General features: G+C 51.9%; 1 protein-coding gene across 1 annotated transcript in view; it reads left to right on the top strand.

The window, feature by feature from the left end:
- MGMT (O-6-methylguanine-DNA methyltransferase) overlaps positions 1-24886 on the top strand; it is a 284359-nt gene that overhangs the window by 36682 nt on the left and 222791 nt on the right. Inside the window, exon 2 of the mRNA XM_082673838.1 lies at positions 23449-23585. Coding sequence (XP_082529964.1) covers positions 23461-23585 — 125 coding nt within the window. The 5' untranslated portion in view covers positions 23449-23460. The remainder of the gene's footprint in view (positions 1-23448; positions 23586-24886) is intronic.

A 24886-nucleotide genomic window follows, 5' to 3' on the forward strand; every position in this document is an offset into this window, starting at 1 on the left:
GGAGGTGTGCGATTCCCACGTGGAGCCAGAACTCCTGTCCGCCACTCGGCTTTACGAGGGTTCTGTTTGCTTTTTCCTTTTGGGTTGAAGCTTTTGCCTTTCCTGTATGAGATGTTTATCATCGCTCCCCCAGAGTGTCTGGAATAGATACTGCCTTAAGCTGTGGGATGAAGTTTATTCTCACGATGGTTTAATTTTTCGTGTGTCCGCATAGCGTGTATGCTCTTGTTCATGGGATACACATGGCAGATCCTGCCCCGTGAGACCAACATGCAAACTCGCATCTTCCGTGCACGTCGTGTACCAGGCACTGCGCACACCCAGGACTCCCACCCTCATTTTTGTTACCTCTTTCGCTTTTTGTTTTCCTGGCACATTTATATTTCTTTGTACTCTTGTGTTATTATTTCTGTACAAAAAGTTGTGTTTCACCAAGTAGAAAAATTTTTTACAGTAATAGCAGTTAATTATTTTAGTTCTGGGCTTCCCTGGTGGCACAGTGGTTGAGAGTCCGCCTGCCGATGCAGGGGACATGGGTTCGTGCCCCGGTCCGGGAAGATCCCACATGCCGCGGAGCAGCTGGGCCCATGAGCCATGGCCACTGAGCCTGCGCGTCCGGAGCCTGTGCTCCGCAGCGGGAGAGGCCACAGCAGTGAGAGGCCCGCATACTGCAAAAAAATAAAAAAAATTTTAGTTCCAAGTTGTTTAAAATTGACAGAATTACTAACTCTTCAGCTCAGTTCCACTGTAGAATGATTTAGAGACACTGTAATTGCTGTTACTTTTTCTAGTTGATCCAGAGGTGACGTTAGACATGTAACTCTGCTCTGAAAGACAGTCTGTTTCTCTAATTCTTATCTGTTTGGCTTTTCCTCGGTTATGTATGATTCTGGGATGTAAAGTCTGCTTGGTTCATTGAAATCTATACGTGTATACTTAAAATTTTTTTAAATAGAAAAAGAGCTTTTTCTGTCTACCAGCTTTTGATGAAAGTGTGACACTAAAAAGTGATTGCAGAGCAGCAGTTGAGAGGAAGAGGAACAGAGGGTCTGTGCGCCCCAGACTGGGTGCCGTTCCCGGCGGGGGGTGTGGACAGCACCCTTGGGTGCAGGGCTGGAAGGGAGCTAGAGCCCGTGCAGGCCCCCCGGTGCACGCAGAGGGCTCCCCCACACGCACGCCCCGGTGTGGCCGGGAGGCAGCCCAGGCAGCTGCCCTCAGTGGTTCTGCCCAGGGAGACCCCTTTTCCATCTCCTTGGAAGACCACAGGTGACCAAACCAGGGCTGCCAAGTGGGGTCAGCCCAGAAGAGGAAGTCTGGGTGTCACGTGCCATGGAAGTGATTCGTGGGGTCAGCCCAGAAAAGGAAATCTGGGTGTCACGTGCCACGGAAGTGATTCCTTGGTGAATATTTTTTGGATATTTCGTAGACACTAAAATATAATACAGTTGTCAAAAATGTGGCCTCGTGGGAAACTACACATCTTAGGGAAAACGCTAAAACTGAAGTGTGAGGATGGGTGATACATTGGAAGAGGTGGTACAAATTCTGTGTCATTCTCCGCGGTGCCCGTCTCAGTAGCGTGAGTTGGTGGGTGCTGGCTCCCAGGGCAGGGGCACCTCCCCGGTGCCTCTTGCATCCGGAACCCTCTGCCGGGCACGGGGTGGCTGTGGAAACTGGGGGGTGTGGGGTGCTGGAGCCTACTGCATCTCTGTGGGGCAGCCAGGGCAGCCCTGAGGGCGCTGCAGGATGCTGGTGCTGGTGGCCACGTGAGGGCCTGGAGGTGCCCTGTGGAGAATCATCTCAGCTGATGAAAATATGGCGGGCACCATGTATGCTGGGGAGGACCCTGGAGTTGATGTGTGAGAATGGGTGAAACAGTGGGTATATTGGAAACATGGCCAACAGATCTCAAGCTCTGTCATGAATCATAGACTTGCTGGTTATTTCAGTTAGTTTAGTCATTTTATTGATCTGTATCTCATATGAGCCAGGGAATAATTTGAGGAGGTTTACAGACATATACATAATTTTAAAAGTGAAAAACATGTAAGATATAGATGAAGGCATTAGGCACAGGAAATAAGGGCAGGGAAATAAATAAAGCTGGTATTCCGAACAAGTGGCACAGCTTTTCTATAAAATGGCTCAAAACGGGCCAGATTTTAAGCAGTGAGCTTCTTAGTGGCCAGAGCAACGATGGGATCCAAATTAATTGCTGGTAAGCATCACTTAGGTTCTGACTTGACTATTCTAAGAAAACACGTGCACCTGGCTGTTTTTGAAAGCGAGATGGAGACCTTCTCCAGAGATATTTGGAGCTCAGTGTGAACAAAGAGCAGCAGACGTGGTTAGCGGGAGGCTCGGTGCCCCCAGAGATGGGACTAGACACCGTTTGCACGGTTCTAGAGCTGCCTGCAGCGTTGGCGCCACGCGGGAGCTGGTTCAAGCAGCACCCGGGCCTGCCCCCTCCTGCCGGGTCAGCGTCCGCATCCCCCAGGCCCTGCGAATGGCTGCCCCAGAGTGATCGGGTTCGTGGGGTGAAGTCCTCCCCAGGGCTGCCTCTCTTTGTGGCATTTGGGTTTGGCTGTGGTCAGGTCAAGGATTTAAAGCGGGCTCTGTCCTGGGCGTGTGGCTGGTGAGAGAGGGCAGCAAATTTGATTTACTTGAGTGTCTGCTCTGCAGAGACAGTGTGCCAGGGCCTCGGGGGCGGCAGGAAGGAACAAGGCCTCCATTCTGCCTGACAGACCTCCAGAATGAGGGCAGCCAGGTGTCGGCAGCCACCCCCAAACTCCATTCACCGGAGCTGTCATTTGCTCAGTTGTCACAGGTTCACAGGTTTATGGGTTGCCTGTAGCGATGCTTATTAATGTTTTCTTTGTATCAACTTAGTTCTAGTGTAAACACCTGCGTCCGCCTTGTCCTAAGGAGTTCCAGTGAAGACAAGTGTTTGATACATATTCATTTTATTTTTTCTGTTACATGTTAATTGAATCCATAATTCATAAACTCGTATCTAAACGAATCTCACCCAGTTCAGCACTCTAGTCAGACAGCCCCATCCGTTACCTGTTCCACGGGGCTCGGGAAAAGTCCCTTTCATGTCTTTAGCCTCGTGTTTTTCATCAGAGAAATGCATGCGCCTAATTCACAGGGCTCTTGTAAAGATGAGAGAAGCAGCATACGGAGAGCCTGGCACACAGGAAATGCAGGAGTGGCCAGGAAACGACTCGTCCTGTTATTAGATTGCATTGTGGGTCAGTAACGCGAAAAGAAAAGAAGTTGAATTATAGTCTGTACACTTCTCAGTGTCCTACATGGAAGAAGTATGTTTGATAACTTTTATAACAAGCATTGGCGAGAATGTGGAGAAATCGGAACCCTGTGCGTTCATTGTTGGTGGGATTGTACTGGGGCAGCCGCTCTGGAAAACAGTATGGCGGCTCCTCACAAAGTTAAACATAGAATTACCGTGTGATCCAGCAGTTCCACTCCTAGGCATAGACCCAAAAGAACTGGAAGCAAGGACTCGAACTGTTATTTGTACACCGGTGTTCAGAGCAGCATCATTCAGCAGAGTCACACATTGGAAACGACCCAGATGTCCATCGAGGAATGAACAGATAAACCTCAGAATATGGTCCATCTATGCAGTGGAATGTTACTCAGCCTGAAAAAGGAAGGAAAGTCTGGCACAGGGTACAGCGTGGATGCATGTTTTAGACATTACGCTCAGTGAAACAAGCCAGATACAAGAGGACACGTACTGTGTGATTGCGCCTGTATGAGGTGCCTACTGTAGTCAGATTCACAGAGATGAAAGTGTGGTGGTTTCCAGGGGCTGGGGGAGAGGAGAGGGGACGTGGTGTTGAGTGGGTGCAGAGTTTCTGTTGCAAGTGATAAGAAGGTTTCGCGTCTGTAGTGGTGATGGTCACACAGATACTGTGAATGTGTTTGATGGAGCTGAATTGTACACTTACACACATAAAATGCTAAATATGTGTACTTTACCACAATAAAGAGAAGTACATTTGATAACTTTTAAACAGAAGGAACATTTGGGATACTGTGTCTATCACACCTGGTCACAGGCTCAGCGTGTCACCCAGGTCTCCTGGACCCACACCTTGGACACCATCCCTGGGCAGGAGGGAGGGCGGGCACCACCCAGAGCATTGCTGTCCCTGTGGGTGAGGGAGGTGGGTCTTCAGGTGGGCTCTTCGTCGGACCTTCAGGGACCACAAAAGCAATTCCAGAAACTCTCCCAGCCTTGGTGTTCCGTATAGGAAAAAAAATGAGAAGTAAAATGACCTTGTAAAGGACATCATAAAACAAGGGAAGGTGGCAATCAGTGTTTCCACCAGGATGCTTGTCATCACCCCAACAAATAAGTTTGTGTGTCGTCTTCTTCTGGACGGGGAACTTCCCAGCTCCACCGGCTCTTACCTTGTGTCCTCTTTGCAGTCAGTGTGTTCCAAATCTTGTGAATAGTCTTCTAAAAAGGGAGAAAATGGCAGTATCTTTAAAAAATCTTCGTTAAATGTTAGTTTGCGTGCTAATAGATAAGGTACTTAGCATTTAAAGGAGTCGTTAATTATCAGAGCGTTTTTTATTCTGTTACAGCCTGGATTTTTCTTCTAATTCAAGTTACCCTTGAAATTAATGTGGCAGATCGATAAGCTTTTCATCTGTGAATACTATCTGAAGAATTCAATCTGTTGTAATTTAGATAAAATGTATCAGCTAAGTTCTGTAGCACGAAGTTTTACATTTCTGCTAGTTTTTGAAATATACTGTAGAGATTTTCCTCATGGTAGTGGGAACATATGAGAGAGAGATGATTACATCAATCAGTTATTTGAACAAAGATTGGGTATAGCTTACATATGATTTTGTAATAATCCCTATTTCCAAGGAAAAATATTTGCACAATACTTAGTCACTGTGTCATTTGTAGATAAATTGGTTATGCGGGCTTCCCTGGTGGCGCAGTGGTTGAGAGTCCGCCTGCCGATGCAGGGGACACGGGTTCGTGCCCCGGTCCGGGAAGATCCCACATGCCGCGGAGCGGCTGGGCCCGTGAGCCGTGGCCGCTGAGCCTGCGTGTCCGGAGCCTGTGCTCCACAACAGGAGAGGCCACAGCAGTGAGAGGCCCAAATTGGTTATGAGTTGGTCTTTGTTTTTATTGAAACATAGATTCTGTGTGTAAATGTGGATTTTATGTGTATCTTCTCCATGTGTATGACAAGTGTCTGAAATCAGTCAACTTGAGCACAAATGATTTTTCTATATTAAACATTGAATTTCATTTGAACCTAGTTTGATCCCACGCCTTCATCCTCTTTTGCCTACAGTGAGCAGAGCCCAGTAGCCAGAGACAGCCTCGTCCTGCCCCTGTCCTGTGTGGCCCGGAATTTCCTGAGCCGGGTCAGTTACTGGGGTGCCATCTGACCCTAACCTGTCCCCAGCCCACTGACACTGCCCGGCCCAGGGACAGACGGGGTTGGATCTTTGCTGGGAGTTGGGGAGGGGGGATAACTCAGGGCCAGAGGGATAAAGGGGGTTCAGAGACTTGGCTGTGCTATGGCCCGTCATCCTTTCTGGGAAGATACGTGTGCAGGGCGAACGTGAAGCCCACGCTGCTGCCTCAACCACGCGTTGGAGCCCAGGATGGAGGGGTCATGGGGGTCCCGATGTCCCCCGTGGGCGCTGAGAGCTCACAGTACAGCCGGGAGATGGTTCCACGTGGGTGAGATGTGTGTTGCAGAGGGGAAAGGATGGGAGCTTGAATGCCTGTTGGTGACCGCACTGCTGTTGTTGGCCCCGGAGCTGGGGCTGAGGAGGCGTCTCCAGGAGGACCACATATGCCTCTTTGGATGAGCCGTGCAGACGGCCTGCGGCGCGGGTGGGAGCGCACTCTTGTTACCGTACAGCTGTGGGAACGCGAGTCATTAAGCTGGCTGGTAAAAGGGAAGTTGGTGCCTTAGTAACAAGTACAGCTCCCCAGACAGGGCTTCATTTGTGGGTGAGAGAGCAGGACGGACTGTGTGTGCAGGTTCTGGATCTGGCTCGGCGGCGTGTACCCTCCAGCCTGGCCAGCATTTAAGCCAAAAGTTCGAGACCTTGACATCTCGAATCATTGTGTGAGCAGTTCGACATCAAAGGGTAAAAAGTTCAGTGTGAGAGTGGGTGAAAGCGGGTGTATCCTGCAGGACCTTTCTCTGTGAAGCAGAGTCACCTGTGCTGACCGGAGGGGCCGCTAAACGACAGATACGTTTGTCTTCCAAATAGAAGCTTGAACGTCCCGCTACCGAGAGATCCGTCGTAAGTGAGCAGAGCAAAGCAGGTGTTCCTTGATGGGTTTGTCTTCTTGCCTTTCCTTTTCTTTTCGTTCATGAGTGACGGTGGTCAGGGACAGCCTCTATTCCTGTGGCCCCGGCCGTGCTCCTGGATTGTAATGAGGGTGAAGCAGTGACTTCCTTGGCACTTACTCACTTCCGTCCCTTTTGGAAACTCAACCAGATTTTCACTCTTATTTTGATGGGTCCCTAAAATGATATACACCCCTAGCAAAGACGGAAGTAGGCCATCCGCGACAATGGGGACCTTTGAGGATTTACAAAGCATCAAGTATAGACAGCAGCTATTGGAGCGTATGGGGGTTGGAGCCTTTGACAGTTGAACCCCGAGTGGGGTTAGCAGCAGGACTGCAGCTGGTGCTCGTTCGCTGGTCGCCTTTCTGGTATGACCCCCACACCTCCTCCCACTTAAGGTTCACGAGGGGAGAGGATCGCTCCCGCGCCACCCTTGTGCCTGCTTCGCCTTAACGGGCAGTGGCGCCCCGGGACACTTCCCTGTCTCTGCCTCTCCTGGCTCCTGGGCCACAGAGGCCTCCTGAGCATGTCTTTGGGTGTCCTCGGCGCTGCTTTGGTAGGTGTGTGTGGGCTCCTTCCGTTATTTCTCTGCTGCGGGCGGGCGTTGTTAGGTATGTGGGACCCTGCAAAGCCAGACGCCTAGCCTCAGAAAGGGTTCTCAGGCTCTTGTCGTGACCTTGCCCAGCTGTCTGTCCAGCGGCCGCCCGCCGCCCAGTGACACTGCTGCCTTGCCTTGTGACGACCCCCGGCTGCTCCCACACCTTTCTCCACCTCATTGTATCTTTTGGCTGCTAAGTGCCTGGCCACCACGTTGCTCTTCAGTTCACACGAGAGAGACAGGGACGGCAGGCACCGGCATGCGCAAACGGACGGAGGTGGTCTGGCCGCCCCGCAGGCTGGCAGCCTGGGGTTGACTTCCCAAGGGGCCGTGAGTAGCGCTGCCTGACCCTCGGGTAGCCCCGACTGTCTCGTCAGTCCGCACGGTGTCCCCATCACAGAGGAGGAGACGGGGCCGGAGAGGTTGCCGGCTCTGCTTTGCTCTCTGCAGGCCCAGCTCTGTCCCCGGTCCCCTGGGGAAGGCGTGTTCCCCAATCTAACTTAAGCGCCGCAGCCGGGGACTGACGCTGAGTGGGATCTCCCTTCAGGTTTCCCACAAAGGTTTTCTCCAGCTTCCTAACAGGATGCATTGTTTCTGTCACCTGCAGTGAGGATGGGACCCTGTTAGGAGGATGCTGTAGCAGATGGAGCGTGATTCTGGCACGTTCCCACCTTTCCCGCCTGCCTTATGACTTCAGCCCCGAGCACCCCATTGGAGGGAGGGCCCACTCCACCCGTGGCTGCAGCAGGTTTCCTGTGCCAAGTCATCAGGCTGGAGACCACCGCGGCCACATGGTGTGACCTGGGGCAGCCCCTGGGCGCCACCCCTGGGCGTGGCTTACGCACCAGACACACTGGTGTCAGTGCCCTGGCTCCATACTTCGTTTATAACACTAGAAAACAAAGAAACCCCCTACTCTGGGAAATCTACCATCTTCCTTTTGAAAGCGTTCCACTCTGTTTGCTTCTTAACGGATGAAATATGTAAAGATATCTTCTAAATTTTAAAGTACCGAACACACATGGAAAAAAGGCCAAGCGTGTATCATATCAGCTTGCGTGCTTTGTTGAGGATCATGGCTTGGCGCGTGGTCTGTTCTGCAGGGAGATCCTTCCCGATTCCTTTTATCCTGTTACTGACTGTCCGATGCTCCACCTGAGGCCGTGCTGACTGACAGGTCACTATGATGTCATCTTTCTGTAAGCCCTGGACTGCTATAAATTATGTTTTAAATGTTGTAATTAAGATTTTGAGACGACTAAACTGTCTTTGAGGGGAAGAACCTGTCCCCTTCTCCAGAGAGATAATTAATTCTTAGAGTATATGGGTTTTTGAAGAATTTACTGTAAGATAAAATACTGGTATTTTATTCTTGCATTTATTAGTATTTAATCAAATGGAAAGTGCACTTTTGGTCTGGAAATCTTGGCTTCAGCCACAGGATTAGACTGAATTATTGTTTGAAGAGTAAAAGGTATAGAATTATATGTTCAAGTTATCAAGCCACTGATAGGTTTTGGGCATAATGTAGCTAATTTAGAACATAAAATCTCTTGCCTTGGGTTAATGGTTCAGAAGCGGCGCACATGTCAGTGGCTGCTTGGCCTTGTGGTGGGGATGGCGTCTGTCCCTCCAGGAGCCTTGTGCCGTCAAGGCGGGCTCGTTCCCGGCCGCCGGAGCGTATCTGGAACACAAGGCTCTTCCATTTTGGGATACAAGTCATCAATCACACCGTGCTTCTCACCCAAGAATCGTTTACCGCAGAAACAGCGTGCAGCTGACTCTTTATTAGGGATAAAGGGGACCTAATCCTGTGGTCCTTAGTGGTGGCCAGGCTTAGCACTCCTGCAGACCAGTGGCTGGTCTTTCTAAGCCAGTACGTAAGAAATTCCAGAAGACTTTGGTAACCACATCTTGCTTGAGGTTGCGGTGTCAAAGACAAGCGGGTGAGCATGTGGGAATCAGCGTGGTCTTGTGATTTGTTCGTTAGCAGGTGGGAGAGAAGGATCCAGCACCACCAAACCTGGGACAGGCTGATAATCACTTACGTGCATTGAGGTCAGGAGGTGGCAAACTTTCCCTAAAACGGACTGGATGGTAAATAGTTCTGGCTTTGCAGGCTGTGTGGTCTCGTCACAACTACAGCTGACCCTTGAACAACATCGGGGTTAGGGGCCCCAAGCCCCCTTCCCCCTGCACCCAGTTGAAAATCTGGGTATAACTTAGGGTCAGCCCTCCGTATTTGTGGTTCTGCGTCTGCGGATTCAACCACCTGAGGGTCGTGTAGTCCTATAGCATTTACTGTTGGAAAATAATCCGTGTATAAGTGGACTCTGATGGTTCAAACCTGTGTTTTTCAAGGGTCAGCTGTACTCACGAGAACTGCCGTCGACATTACAGGATGAGCCTGGCTACATTTTAGTGAAACTGTATTTATAGACTCTGAAATTTGAATTTCGTATCACATGTACGAAATGCGTATCACATTTCGTAACACGTCACGAAGTGTTTTTCTTCGGACTTCTTCCAACCGTTTAAAAGTGCCCTGCATCCCACCAACCCCTGCTCATTGTCAGGTGCTCAGGTACTCAAGCTCTTCACCCACAGGTGTCCCTACTCTTCACTCAGCGCTCCTTACCCTTTAGCACCTTGCTGAATTTGCAGAATACACCCAGGGAAATACTGATGAAGCTGCGAGGGGAGGAACGGGTTGCATCTGGGCCAGTGGATCCTGGCAGCCCCCTTGCTTCGGGCAGGGACGTTTCTGTAGGTCTCCCCGAAGGCCACGGTTGATTCCCATTCCAGGTGTGGGGATGCCTTCCTGGCCATTTGCCGGAGCCCTCTCTGAGGATTTCAGTGGAGCCTGTTACGGAATCTGGATCTAACTGTATTCACTGTGTGTATGAACCCGTGCAAACAGGGAGTGGGGTACTGAACCTGGAGACAGCATTATAGTGAGTCCCCCTGGTAAGCTAATTATGTCACCGACGCAGAAAGCACACGTCTTTAACGTAGCGTTCCATGCGTCCACAGGTGGAAATCGTTATTAACCGGGACTTCTTTCTTGGGGCTTGACTGCAGACACGCCTGTGCTAATTTGATCCTCCAGGGCTCTTCTGGGGTGCGGAGGATTCTGAATCACATCTTGCTGTCAGAGAGAGAAGTGTGAGAGCTTTTCACTTCGCCAGCGACCCTGCGCGTCCTGGAAGTGTGCTCTCCTCCAGCTCTGCGGCGACCGCGGCCAGGGGCCCGTCCTGTCCTGCTCTGCAGCGGGCGTCTCTTGGCTTTGGCTGCCCTGCCAAATTGAAGAAGGCGTTTCTCTCAGATCTTCCCACCTGTTCTCCACGTTGCTGATTCTCTAAGAAAGCTAAACTGTGCCCAGCTGTAGAGGTGGATAAAGGGTGAGGTGGTTTTCTGCCGTGACGTACTGAAGCTGACGCTTCCCGAGACGCGGCAGTTTCAAGAACTGACGCTGCGTTGTGAGCACCAGCCTGCCGCCGTCTCCCGCGCCACGGCCGGCCGTCAGCGAGCAGCTCTGGACTGAGTCGGTGCCTCGAGTGCGGGAACGCTCGCAGGCTCTGAGGCGGTGCTGTGGGCAGGGTGGGCTCGGCACCCGCCCCATCTGATCCCCAGACAGGTATTTCGGTCAGTGATGGTCACACAGGCAGTTCTAACAGGGGGAGTAAAAGTGAGGGGAAACGTGGCATGTTTCATCGTTTTTTCTTCACGGTAGATCATTCTCGGTCCTCACTGAAGTTGAGGATGCCAGGGGTGACACGGGGACGCTCTGAGATTGGGGGAGGCAGGGGTGTCAGCCTGCTGGCCGGGCCCTGCGGCGGCGGATGCGGCCCCTGCGCCGCGGGGCCGGGCTCTGTGCGGGGGGCACGAGGCGCCCACGGGACTCTGGGTTCCCCGCGCCGTGGACTCGGCCGCTTTCCGCGCGCTGTCTGGAACCCCGAGGGGCGTCTAAGCGTAAAAGCGCCGGGGCGCGCCCTCGGGATTCAACCAGCAGACCCAGGCCCAGCGGTTGGCGCGCGGGGAGCTGCGCTGGGGCTTTCAGCCGCAGGTTCGGGGGCGTGTGCGCCTCCTGGGGCGGCCGCGGCCCGGTGTCGGCACACGCTGCCCTGGAGGCCAGTTCCCGTGGGGCCTCACACCCCCGGGGGCTCTCTTTCTCCCCCAGACCGCCCAGCCGGGGGCGCCGCTCACACCTCAGGTGCCCGCAGGGGGTCGGGGGGCGCCTGGGGCCGTGGGAACGGGACCCCGGGCGCGGGAGGCCGCACAGGGTCAGCTGCGGCCGAGACCCCGGCGGTGCCGGAGCTCTGAGGCCTCAGGCCGCCTCCCTTCCCTCTTTGCGGGGACCCGGCGGCGCCGGCGGGGGTGCGAGCTGGCCAGACTCCGTAGGACCGCGTTGGGCCCAGAGGCCCGGACAGCAGGCTGGGCCGGGACGAGGTGACCTGTGATGCGCGCGCTCCTCCGGAGGCAGGCGTGGCTGCAGCCCCAGCTGGCGCTTCATGTACACGCACCCCCCCCCCCCCCCCCACAACCGCCTCCCGTACTGGCTGGTCGCTGTGCTCAGAGGCCCCGGCGGTTTGATGTAGGAGGGGCTGTTCTGCCGAATTAAGGTTTCTTGGCTGCTTTTCCAAATCCTGCTGCGATGGCCGAGGATGCAGAGTTCTCATCCTGCTTCTGACTGTGGGCTCCTTGTTGGAGGTCTGGGCTGCATTCATTTCTGTAACCTGCTTCCTGTCATCGTTGGTGCATCTGGTCTTCTGGCTGGTGACACATTTGCTGTTAAAGAAGAGTTCTTCCGTCACAGAGTACTCAGACGTTCCCTCTGCATTTCCGGAAGAGGAGTAGGCGGTGTAAGCTGCGCAAACAGCGCCTGAGAGCGGGGCTTCTCCCGTCTTTCACCAGAGTTCCCCTCCACCAAAGGGCGGGGCGCAGAGCGGGCAGTGACTGGTGCTTCCGGGGCCTGGGAGCCCGGCAAGTGGGAAACCTATTAACAAACTTGCGCTTTTCCTGTTTCATGCTCATTTTGGTGTAAAACTTTTCTTCCTTGAAATTAATTAGCCGGGGCGGTGTACAGCGTTTCACCTGTGGTTTCAGGTGCGTGGGCGCCTCCGTGCACCCCGAGGACGCACACTCAGGTCGGAGCTTGCTTTGACGCCGGTGTCTCGTTTCACGGAGAGTCTTTGTAGATTTGACTCTGGTCTGCAGCGCCGTGGTTAGTAGGGGAGCTTTTTTCTTCTTTTGAAGAAATAAGTGATAGTTACTAAGAAACTTCTAAGAGAACCTTTATGGGCCTTTCTGTAGAGTGGTCTGGCGTGTTCTGGTGTCATGCACCAGTTTTTGGCAAGATCCAGAGATATTTTATCTGTAAGCTGTTGGAATGGATATGGGAGCTCTAGTTACCACCTTGGTGTTGTACCTGGAAATATTTTTCAAAAATGCTTGAAGCTCCAAGAGATTTCTGGAGCATTTTGTTAAACTGTACACATGTAGGTTTGATGCACTTGTCTCTGTGTGGGATCTGTTTCCTTTACCCACACAGACATATACGGGTTTGTGTTCTGGCTGCTCCCTAATTCCTGTGTAGTTGCACAGATTCAAAACAGCCTTTGAGCTTCAGAATAGAAAAGCAGTTAAACCCTCCTGCATGGCTCATACCTTAGTTTGATAACATGAACAAAAATGAAAAGTTTGGAAAGGAAAACTGAGTTTTAAGTATAGTTTTTAAATGGAGACAGTGCCTGTTTTTGTCTAGAAATGGTTGTTTTAAAGACCAGTGAAAGAATTTCCTTAGATGTCCCTCTAACATGGAAGCTCTGATGGGCAGGCATTTTCACGGCTGTTTTATAATGTGCTGCTCGGAGCGCGTTGTTTAGGTGACTGGTGAACGCTGAGCGCTGTAACAAGATGCACGTGCGGTGGCCGTTCTCCACCTTGGCCCTGACTCCCCTGCCCTTGTTGTGATGGGTATTCTTCAGGACCAGAGCGTCGTTAATCAGGAAGGTGCTCACAGATGCCATGTCCTGGAAGTCTGTGTGTAAGCTCAGAATGGGCAGAGCACAGTATTTATGGGATCTCTGTAGAAGCAGTTTTTAACTTGGAAGTCTAGTTGTGACACTGTAACGCAGAATTTCTTCTCCCTTTGTGTGTGCATGTAGCTGGGTTCACCAAAATTTAGCAGCAAACGAGAATCATTTCCCTTCCATGTCAGGGCCGTAACAGAAGGCTTTGGAATGGTTCTTTTTTTAATTAGTAAACTTTATTTTTTAGAGCAGTTTTAGGTTCACAGCAGAGTTACACAGAGAGTTCCCATATACCTCCTGCCCCCCCCCACGTGTGCCCCTCCCCACTGCCAACGTCCCCTACCAGAAGGAGGTAAACCTTTGTTCGTTGTTTACATCAGGGTTCCCTCTTGATGGTGTACTGTCCGTGGGTTTTGACAAATGTATAATGTCGTGCCTCCACCACCGCCATATCCTACAGAATAGTTTTACTGCCCTGAAAATCCTCTGTGCTCTACTTACCCATCCCTCGCTCCCCCCAACCCTGGTAACCACTGTTTTTTTTTTTTTTTTTACTGTCTCCATATAATTGGAATCATAGAGTACATAGCCTTTTCAGGTTGGCTTCTTTCTTTTAGTAAAATATGCATTTAAGTTTCTTCCGTGTCTTTTCGTGACTTGATACCTCAGTTCTTTTTAGCAATGAATTAATACTCCATTGTCTGGATGTGCCGCAGTTTATTTAGCTATTCACCTAGTGAAGGGCATGTTGATTGCTTCCACGTTTTAGCCATTGTGAATACAGCTCCCGTAAACGTCCATTTGCAGGTTTTCGTGTAGACGTGAAGTGATGTTTTTGCACAACTTCTGGATCCATTCTAAGTTTGATATACCAGATGGCAGTGCCTGTATTTTGTTTGGCAAAATCATTTCAACCAGTTGAACCCTTCTTGGTTGTTAGGGCATAGTAAACTGAGGCATACTTACAGCTGCCCTTTGTTGAATGTGACCTGGTGAAATTCCGCTGGGGAGGCCCTGGCCTAGTGGCAGTGGGAGCCGGGTCTTGGCCGCTGGCCTTGCTTCTCCCCATCATTTTCCTTCTTGACCTGTACACCTGCCGGGGGTCAATCCCATCCACTTTCTTCTCCCCCCTCTCTTTGCCAGGTTTATTAAGAGGTGATGGGTGTGAAGTATTTTGTCTTCTAGGGGTTTGACACACGTTTTTCTCCTAATGAGGATAATCCCTCGCACCTGATCCTTATTAGATGGGCTGATGTTGAGGAATGAAGACAAAGGTGCTTCTCTGATGCTTTTTTCTTACTCTCTGTTCAGCAGGGTGATTGTAAAACTAGTTTTCATTTCACGATGACTTTGTTGATGTCAGGAGGAGCCGCAGATAGGTTGCTCCCCTTCCCTTGATCAGTGCTCGTGATGCCAGCGAGCTTGCACTTCACACACGCAGCTGATGGCAACATGGAGATGCCCGAGATGGGGCCGCCGTGGGGGAGGCCTGAGCTCAGCTGTGGGCCACATGCCGTTGACCTTGGGGAGATGACAATAGCAAACATCTGGGCACCTTGTTTGTACACTGCTTGTAAGAAAGCAGACGATTTCTTTTTTTAGCCCCTTTCTGGTCATTTTTCATTGCCTAAGATACCGATACTAGAGATGGGTAAAAGTGCAAAGGAGCAGGACTGTGAAGACGATTCTGGAAGGACAGGTTTTAGACAGGCGTGGCCGGCCTGGAAAACTACAGGCTAAGGAGAAAGAAGACGGTTTGTTTCTGGGTTTCTTGCTTTTGGTATAGTGGGAACTCGGCCCCTGGCGCCAACCGCTTAATTCAGAACATTAAACACCATTCATGTTAAAAGAGAGATGAAACGGAATTCGCTTCACTTTTGCAGAGGTCTCCAAATAGCCGTGAAAAATCGATTCTTTTTCCTGCCACCAATTAATGTCGGCTTGCCGCTTTGCGGCTTTAGGTAGCTGCCACAGTGATGATGCAGGGAGCTGGGCCTGCCAGGCCGCCGGGCTGGGGAGGCACAGGGTGTGTGCCACATGAGAGCGGGAAATGGGGAGCCTGGCTGTTTAATCTGTGTCCTAAATGCGGCCGTGGTGCTGTCCCCCAGAAAGCTGTGGGCCCGGTTGTCCCTGCAGCTCGGGGACTCAGCTAAGAACGTGGTTTCGCACCATGTAAGCTTGCTCCCTGCTGCTCGCGGGAAGCAGTCAAAGAGCTGGCTTGTTGCAGCCTCCGCAGGACCCTGTGGGCTAGTTCTAAACTCCCAAACATGTGGGTTTGGCACATTGGAAACTGGTTTGTTGGGCTTTTGACGGTTGGCTTCCTCCCGGTCCTCCGACGGGGCTCCCGAGGCCTCTGCCGCAGGGTGGTCCCGTGGCCTCCAGTTGGCCGCTTCAGGATTGCTGGTTCCAGGACAGCCCCTATTTTATGCAACTGTAAACGTGGTGCTTAGGAGTAATGGATGGTTGGCTTGTAAAACTTTTCCCTCCTCTTTCTGGCTTGGAAACCAGCACGGCATGCTATTAGCTGGAGCAGATTCTGTTATTGAGCCCCAGAACCTGTGCAGACATCATAACCCTGTCTTCATGGGTGTGGTTACAGCGTCCCAGACCCAGCATCCCCTTCTCTGCCCGTGATGTTCTTGGGGTCGTTGGTGCTACCATTTGCCCTCCTGCCCCTACAGTGGCACTCACCGCTCCAGCAGCTGCCACAGCGGGCTCCTCTCAGACGTGGGTCCTCTCCCTCCTGTGGCTGCTGCCTCCTTCAGTTCACAGACACCCTGTGCTCCCTCTAGCACCAGGACCTTAGCACGTGCAGACCTGCCTGCCAGGGGCACTCCTCTCCTTCACCCTGCCCCCAGAAAACTCCAACTTGCCTTTTTGTGTAGGCACCTCTTCCAGGAAGCCTCAGGTCATCAAACCCCAGCTGTGGGCTCTCGTTAATCCTGGAGTTCTCCTGCTGAGTCATCACATCAGGTGTAATTGATTCGGATGATTAGCTCATTTATTCAACAGGTATTTACTGAGCACCTATGATGCATTCTGAGTGCTAGCATATAGTAAAAATCAGGACAACCTCAAGTTGAAGAAAACAGGAAATCCTCAGAACACTGGCTTGAAACAAGCAGGACTTTCTTTTTCTTGCACAAGTAGAAGTCTAGCAACAGACAGCACTGGTGTGGTAGTGGCTCACGGTGTCAGCGCCAGGGGCTCTCCAGTCTCTTGCTTTTGCCTCGTGTTCACCAGATGACTGCCACAGCTCCAGGCATCACATCTGCAGTGTCAGGGAAGGAGGAAAGGGGAGGAGATGGTGCCAGCCACAGAAGAATTTTTCTTTTTTTTTTTAATCAAAACAAGACCTCTCGGCAGCCTTCTTCTTACTCATTGGCCAGAGCTGTCACGTAACATTTGCTACTGTATTGGAGCTTACTTTCTAGTGAAGGTGACGCATGGCAAATAAAAGAAATCTAGTGTGATCTCATGTGCCATAAGTGCTGTAAAGGAAAGAACAGGAAAGAACGGATAGAGGAGACGGACTGCTTTAGGAAGATTTCTCTGAGACGGTGATGTTTGAGCAGGGTTGTGAGTTAAGTGACAGAGGCCACTGTGCCAGAACGTGAAGGGGAGGCATTTCAAGAAGAGTGAGTGGTAGGTGCAAAGGCCTTGAGGCAAGAGCAACATCTGTGTGTTTGAGGAGCTGTAAAAGTAGGGTGAATCGGGGGTCCTGGTCAGAGACCAGGTCAGGCAGGAAGGGAGGGCCCCAGGTTGTTGGGGGGCTGCAAGGACTTGTGATGGATGGGAGAGAGGGAGACGCGATTTCTTTCGTGTGTCGTTTTACTCCACCCTTTCTTTTTTTAAAAGTCAAAAAAATTCCAGACCTCCGAGTTTTTATTTTATGCAGAAGAGTATCAACAGCCCTTTGTTTTGCACGTGTGAGCTTGAGACAGTGCTAAATGTAGAACATTTGCTATCATCACCTGTGTTTTATATTATACTGAATTTTAATACAGTTTTTTATCCTTGTGAAAGGGATTCAGGTTTACTGTGGAAAACTTAGAAAATGCAGGTAGAAAGATGCAGGTAAGTATTTCAAATCATTCTGCCATATCTCTATTGAGTTTCTAAGACAAACTTCTACTTTGGAATAATTTTGGACCTATAGAAAAGTTGCAAAGATTGCTCAGTGTGATTTGCTTTTTGTGGGTGATGTTCCTCCCCCAGTAGACCACGGTTGTCTCGTTACAGTTTCAGGCACCTGAGCCTGGTGGCTCATGCGTAAGGGGCACCCGGGTATTTATTAAACATTTATTTATTATTATTTATTTATGGCTCATTATTTAGTCTCCCTTCTGCCTCACACTGGTTGAGCTCATCCTTATGCCTCGGTGGACCGTTTCCACGGTCTCCTTCACGACTCCCACCCTCTGTTCCCACCTATTCGTTACACAGCTGCCAGAGGGAGCCTTTGAAAAGGCAAACCTGGTGGATTTCTCCCTTGTTTGAAGCCCTGGGGCTTCTCAGGGACAAAGCCAGACACGAAACTGACCCTGTGGAGGCTGTGCGTCTCCCCCACGCTTCTTTCTGCGGCCCCTGGGCCTCGTCCCCTGCCTCCCAGGCTCTGCTGCTGGCTGTCTGCCTCAGCCTGCCTCCCACGTGCGTCTTCTCTTCTGGCCCCTTGTTATAAGTCAGCTCTCTGGGTAGATGTCGTTTTCTCCAGACATTTTTAGCTGCTCTCCTGCAGCGTGTGGCCCTGCTCCCCTGTGGCAGCCCCCCTCCCTGCCCAGCAGCAGTGCCCTGGTGAGTCCTGTGAGGCTGTCGGGAGCCTGCTTGGCTTGGGGCTGGGGCCGTGGATGTTGTAGAGTCCACAGTGAGCGGGTGTCTACTGGGCCTCGTTGCCTTCGTGGTCCACTTGGGGCTCCCAGTCATGGCCTTCTCTGGGCTGGTGTAAGTTGATGAAACTCCTGGGGAGAGTTGATCTTTGGAGCCTGGTGGTCGGTTGGCTTCTGGAGTGGAGCGTGGGGATGTCGCTGTGGGAGGGTGTCAGGCGGGTCTGTCACGCTCCTAGGGCTCAGGATTCCACCAGCATCTTTGTGCAGCCATCGTGCACGGCAGCCCCGTGTGTGTTTGGAATCGCTGCTTTCCAGACGGTACCTCCCACCAGCCTGTGCTGAGACGCTCTCCCTCCCTGATGCACTCACCTGCTGTGGAAGCCTCGCTCTTCTTGCTGCCCCGTTTCAGCCCCCGTGGGTCCCTCCTGGTGTCTGTGACACCCCCGTCTTGTCTGCAGGCATCCCCCCACCTCCTCGCCAGGCCTGCCAGCTCTGCGGGACCTGCAGCACACCTGCTGTTTCAGCCTGGGCTTCTCGTCAACATACACACCACGCCAAATGGCCCAGCGCTTGTGTCCTGGGGGCACATTATCCATAACATCGTAGGATGCAGTATTCCGCTGAGTTTTACCTTTGCTCGTGGAAGGACTCTGTGCTGAATGCCCTGGCTGTCGACAGGAAGGAAAGTCGTGCACAGGTTTCTGTGGAGTCTCAAACGCCATTTCTGGCTGGGTTGGTATAAAATTATGTGAAAATTGCAGCTCTTCTTTTTCTGGCAAAGTAGCCGTTGGTGGGTTATGGTGCATTATGTTTGACTAGCAGTGGTTCTGCTAATGGGCTTAAAAACCCAGAGGCGCTGGTGAAAGTACAGCTCAGCCAGGCCGAGTCCAGGAGGAGCTGGGCCGCGAGTACCAGGCCCGAGTCTTAGGGGAGGTGGTTCCGGGGAATCTTCACCTTCAGGAAAATGGAAGTGGGTTTGATTTCCATTCTGTTTAACCGATGAGGAAGTGTAAAGCGCTCACCTCCTCAGACTTCACATGACTAAATGACTAGCTGGGTGGTTTGGCTAGAAGTGGCACGTGCCCCTTGTTCAGAACGCAGCTTTTGAGCTTGAGTTATTCCTGTTAAGGGCTGATGGCTCTTTGTTGGTTCCTGGCGTGGTTTGTGATTGACTCACCATGTTCTGTGGAGGCCAGCGGAGCTGCTGCTCAGTACGAGGGGGCAGCCTGCACTTGGGGCATGAGTTTAGACCGGTGGTCCAGGGCCAGTGCCGTGTTGCCGGGCGGTGCCTGCTGGTGCTGGGCACCAGGGGCAGCACGGCGGCTTCAGGCCGAGCTTCAGTGTCCTCTTGGTCCCACGCAGAGATGCAGGAGCTGGAGTGTGAGGTTGTTCCTTGGTCCGGAGGCAGCCCTTCCAGCTATGCCGGGGTCGGCTGGCTGCCCATCTCCTGCAGTCTAGGCCAGTGGCCTCCGAAGTTCGGCCAATCCAGGCTGTGCTCAGAGCCCGGCTCCTGGGACGGCTTGGTGGCGTGCAAGGTCCTTCTCCTGGAGAAGCGAGGGGCCTGAGCTCTCCGGAGACCTGCTCGTCCTCCCATGTGGCAGAAATCCTCGTGCCCCTGCGCCCCCGGTCACCTTCATTGCCCTACCCCTGACCTGCCCTGCGCACCCGATGTGTCTCCCCAGCCTTTCCTCAGAGTAAGGGTGAGAGCTGGGTGTGTGCTGAGTAGGAGAGGTCCTTTCGAAGCTGCAGGAGCGCTCAGCCGCCCCGTTCACCGTTTTTCCTGTCTTCTCCAGCTGGGCCCCTCAGAACAGCCCAGGGAGACTGGTAGACTCAGGTTACTATTAGTTACTATTAGTTACTATTATTGATGAGAAAATTGAGGCCTGGGAAGAGGAGTGGACATCTAACATTCACCCTTCTCCTGGTCGGCTGTGTGCCGGTCTCATTTCTGCAGCGATGCCGGGCTGTGTGCCTGAGCGGGGCTGGCATGGACACAGCCCTCCTGGAGGCTGTCCCTTTTCCCGGCCACTCGGCACAGGTACACCCTGGCCTGGCGCCCACGCGAGCTCTAGGCACCTCCTTGGGCCTGAGTCCAAGGACAAGTGACAGGGAGCCCGGGCGGCAGGGAATTGACGGTGGCTGCAACATCCTGTTTCCCGGGGCGCCGGTGGCCCCGGCGCCTGCTGCGTGCCTGCAGTCCCTCGTTGTTCCCACAGGTGTATCCTGAGGCTTGGTGTTGGCTGTGGTTGGACTGTGGCCAGTCTTGGTTCCTACCGTTTTCTGAGCCTGCTTCTCCAGCCTTCCCAGAAGTTCTGTGAGTTATGGAACGTCTTTCAGTAAATTGCTTTTGTGCTTAAATTAGCATCAGTCTCGGAGGCTCGCCAGCACGAGTCCTGCCTGCCATGGGCTCGTGACTTGTCAGGCTCCGGATCTGAGGCCTGAGCCAGGGCCCTGAGCCTGGATCTGCTGAGAAACAGCCTTCCTCTTGATGGAGGCCTGCTCGTTCAGCTTCTGAACAGGGACTCAGGTAGGAGGCACGGGTCGGTGAACACGTTTGCTAGTGCTCGGTAAAGAAACGAAGCTGACTTCTCTTGCACGACTGCTCGGAGCTCTTAACCCGCTAAGGTGCAGGGTGTCACTCAGAAGGGGAGAGCGCGTCCAGGCTTCTCATCGTGCCAGCAGAACGCTTTCTCCGAACACACTTTGTGCTCAGAGAAATGCTCTGCTGGCCCCTTGACCCAGATGGTGGACATGCTGATGATCCGGCTCAACACACGTATGATAAACCCCTTACATGTATAATGCATTTGCCATCCGTGGGGCCCTGACTCGTGGTAGCATGGTCACCTGCCAGCAGCTCAGGGTGATGGAAAATGTCCACAGATGTGAGCGGCTGCGGGTCAGGAGTTGATTCTGGCTTCAGGAGACAGGGGGACGCACCCAGGGGGTTGGGAGAAGGGGTGGCAGTTGGCTTTTGAAGAATGTTTAGGATTTTGAAGTTGTTGGATAAGAATTTAGGGAGGAGAGCAGTGCACTCTGGGTGACAAGGTCAAAGGCCAAGGATATTGGGTTAGAATGTCAGTTGCGGCAGGGATAATGGTAATCCTAAATCCTTCGGGGATGTCAGGTCTTTACACACATTCCCGCTAACCCTTGTGCCAGCCCTATGATTTAGGTATCGTTTGTCCTACAGATAAAAGCACTTGTGTCTCAGAGAGTTTAGGTGACTTTCTCAAGGTGATGGGTCGTGGGTAGGAGGCCATGATCTCCCTCTGCCTGGTCTGATCCCTGTTTCCGCATGACAGAGTGGAGGGGGTGGGAAGACTCTTTTGGTTTTTATCCCTCAGGCAGTGGGGAGCCATGGTAGGAATATGAGGTGTCAGAGAGCATCTCCGATGCCGGGCAAACATCTGAGAAGGTTTCCCAGCAAAATCCTGTGTCCACTCACTGGGAACTGGAGAGCTATTCGATTCAGACCCCTGTCACTGTGCACAGAAAGGGGGATGTTGAACAGGGCAGCTCTGGAGCCCAGGGGTTAGGATGGAATCTTGGGAGTGATGCTTACACACCATGGGGTTTGGGGAATGGTGCTTGACCTCTTCAAGGCATAGACCTGTGTGTGCCTCTGTCCTGGGGCTGTTGGGAGGTAGAGCAGGGAGTCAGCGTGTGCTGTTAGGAGCAGGTGGAAGGCACGCGGAAGGGAGGAGAACCTGCGGGGTCAGGGCGATGGGGGCGTGTTGCGGTTTCACTGTAAAGCAGTCACCAGGCCAAGTGGGGCAGACGGGACAGTCAGGGAGAGGCCAGTCCCCGGCGTCCAGGCCTGGATACTGGAACCCTCGCTGCACGTGAGGGGCGCCCACGGACTTAGGGCCGCTGGAGCGTGAAGGCAGCCGCCAGCCTGCAAACAATGAGCACGGCTGCATCCCAGGAATACTTCCCTTGCAAAAGCAGGCGCTGGGCCAGGTTTGGCGGCGGGCTGCGGTTCGCTGAGCTGCTGTAGCGCCGTCGTGTCGTCAGTAGTGATGTGGTGTTCTAGGTGAGGGTGGCTGGAGCGGGAAGACCCCGGGTGTAAAGAGGGTGCCCGAGGGCGCCCTTCCTCGGGGAGGTGGGGATTGGTGAGCGAGTCCGGGAGGATGGGCGCAAATGAATGAGAAGAGCTGAAAATGGTAGAGCCGGCGTGTAGTGCGGTGCGGGGGTGTGCGGGGTCCCAGGAGCAACGTCCAGTGGGGCTCGGGGCGGGGCTGGGTGGTAGCCCGCTCACCGACACGCTGCACAGGGGCAGAGCCCACGCGCGGTTACGGTTTTGGACAAGTTCAAGTGAAGCGTTTCCAGGACACAGAGGTCAGGAGAGCCAGGCGGCAGCCCGACTTCCAGTCCGGAGCTCGCAGGGAGGCCTTGCGGGGCTCCGGTTCCGGGGCGGCTGTGGCTGAGCGCGGAACCCTGGGAAGCGCTGGCCCGTGAGGTGGCCCGAGGGAGGTGTGCGGGAAGCAGGGCAGGCAGGAGTCGCCGGGGAGACGAGGCGGCCTGGGTGGGCTTCCCCACGGCCCTCTCTTCCGGCCTCCCCTCGAGGCCGAGGGATTTTTACAAGATGCCAGCCTGCCTAAACCTTGGTACAGGCTTTTCGCTACTCTTAGTACATCTGTTCTTTCTTTTAAACTTCCACTGGGTTGACCAAAATTAGCATCTCTCAGAATTGTTCGCGTGGAGGGTACCTGATAGGATAGCTTTTGTACTCTGGCTTGAACACAAGCAAAGTCCGTGCGCTTCTGTGAGAGCGGGATTGCGACGCGCGGGCCCTCCGCGGCCGCTGCCGGGTCGGATCTCGCTCCGTTTCTGTAATTCATTTAATAATGCTTTAGTTTTAAACGTACTTTATTCAAAATATCCCATCCTTTGTCTTCAGTTTTTTACTGAAAGTGTTGTTGGTAATTGTTTTATTTTAAATAGCTTTAGGTACTTTTTAAAAGGCACTCTTATTTCATCTTTGACTGCGTTGGTTAAAGATAAATGAGAAGAATAGGGAGATGGTAATTTAAAAAAAATTTTTTTTTAATTATCTTTGACTGCATTGGGCCTTCGTTGCTGCGTGCGGGCTTTCTCTAGTTGCGGCGAGCGGGGGCTACTCTAAGTTGCGGTGCGCGGGCTTCTCATTGCGGTGGCTTCTCTTGTTGCAGAGCACGGGCTCTAAGCGCACGGGCTTCAGTAGTTGCAGCACGCGGGCTCAGTAGTTGTGGCCCCCGGGCTCTAGAGTGCAGGCTCAGTAGTTGTGGTGCACGGGCTTAGTTGCTCTGCGGGCATGTGGGATCTTCCTGGATCAGGGCTTGAACCTGTGTCCCCTGAAGTGGCAGGGAGATTCTCAACCACTGAGCCACCAGGAGATCGTAATTTAAGGAGATGAGAGGAGAGTGAATTGTTGGTTGGCTGCTCTGGGTAATTATGGTAATCTTCTGTCTTCAAAGTGACTATGTTATAAAAATGACACATTATATGGTTAAATTCCAAAAATGGGGAAAAAACTTTGGAAGATGTTTTATGTCTTAAATAACTGGGGCTTCTGTTGTGCTTTAGAAGTGACCAAACTCTTTCACGTGTGCGTAACTTTAAAAATTGTTTCTCTTTAGGTACTTGCGAGAATGAACAAGACCTGTGAAATGAAATACAGAACGATGGACAGCCCTCTGGGGAAGATCGAGATCTCTGGCTGCGAGCAGGGTCTGCACGGGATAAAGCTGCACGGCCGGAAGATCCCAGACACTGAGTGAGTGAGAGTCCTGTGTGACACCCACTGCTTGCTTTGTTCAAAGCAACAGGGAGAATACGATCATTGCTTGTTCTCCATTGATCACAGGGTAACACGTAGCCACACGCTACCAATCACAAAAGCTAGCATCTCTCTAAAAATGGTAGGGCCATGATCGTTCGTTTTCAGCATCTGTGCTTACTGCCCAGGAACCCTCCACCTCTGATTAACCACAGGGACATAAGCTGTAATTAGGAGCCCCAAGACGTATTAATGTATACGTTTATAGAGGTGTTGGTGGACTGTATTGAGCGCTTTGATTCTTAAGCAAGTGGGATGTGGGAATCTCTTTGGGCGTTTGGTGACAGGGAGCTGCTGCTTCCTTAATCCGGATTTTTAAATCCAGGACCAACGTTCACTGTTCATCAGTCTGCCAGGTGATGAACTTCTATGGGACTTCTGTTAATGGAATTTTTTATTAATGGACTTTTATTCCAAAGTCCTGGAATTGCTTCATCAGTAGCTCTACTGGGCCTCTTGGAGATGGTGTCCGGCTGTTGGTGTGTGTGCGCAGCAGAGGAGAAAGGGTGTGAAATCCCCTTGTTAGCATGAAGTTAGGGTATTGCCATTTCTCACGGAACACGTTTCTCTGAACGATCTCCACTATTTATTTTCTCTAATTATAAAACCATTAAAAATTCAAAGCACTCCTTAATGTTTTGTTCTGAAACGTAACATTCAGTTTCCTCCATTCATTGATTGTGAGTAGCAGTTGTATTTTAAAATTGCAGTTCTTGTTATTTCTGACAGAAGAGGGGAAAAACCACCCACTCCTTTGCTCAGCGTTTGTCTTAACGGGCTAATAAACACAGCGCCAAGGATGTTAGAAAAAGAAAATACGTAAGAAACATAAAAATTGATTTTAATGGACCGCTGTCAGAGATGGCTATAATGAGCACAAGGGCGGTAATAAATACCAGTTTTCGCCTCCTCGTTCGAGATTTTTCCTGTAGAGCTGCACGTTACAATCAATAGTCTTTTTTAAGACCAAAAAATAAGCAAACCTTTGAATTATATGAATACAGTCTTCTTGATTTCTATGAGAACCATCTGGCTGTAGTGTTCAGAAAATCACAGGCACCAAATAATTTGTAGGGAAAATGTCATTTTGTCTTTTAGCGTGTTCAGTTGCACAGTAAATCACAGAAATTATGTGTTGAATTCTTTTTTTTTGTTGTTTTTTTTTGTTTTTTTTAAAAAAAGAGCAAGTGAATTTGGAGAAGAAAAAGTAGGAGGAAAAACCCCTCTTGAAGTGCTTT

Source organism: Grampus griseus (genome assembly GCF_964374135.1).
Source record: "Grampus griseus genome assembly, chromosome: 16".
NCBI classification, from domain to species: Eukaryota; Metazoa; Chordata; class Mammalia; order Artiodactyla; family Delphinidae; genus Grampus; species Grampus griseus.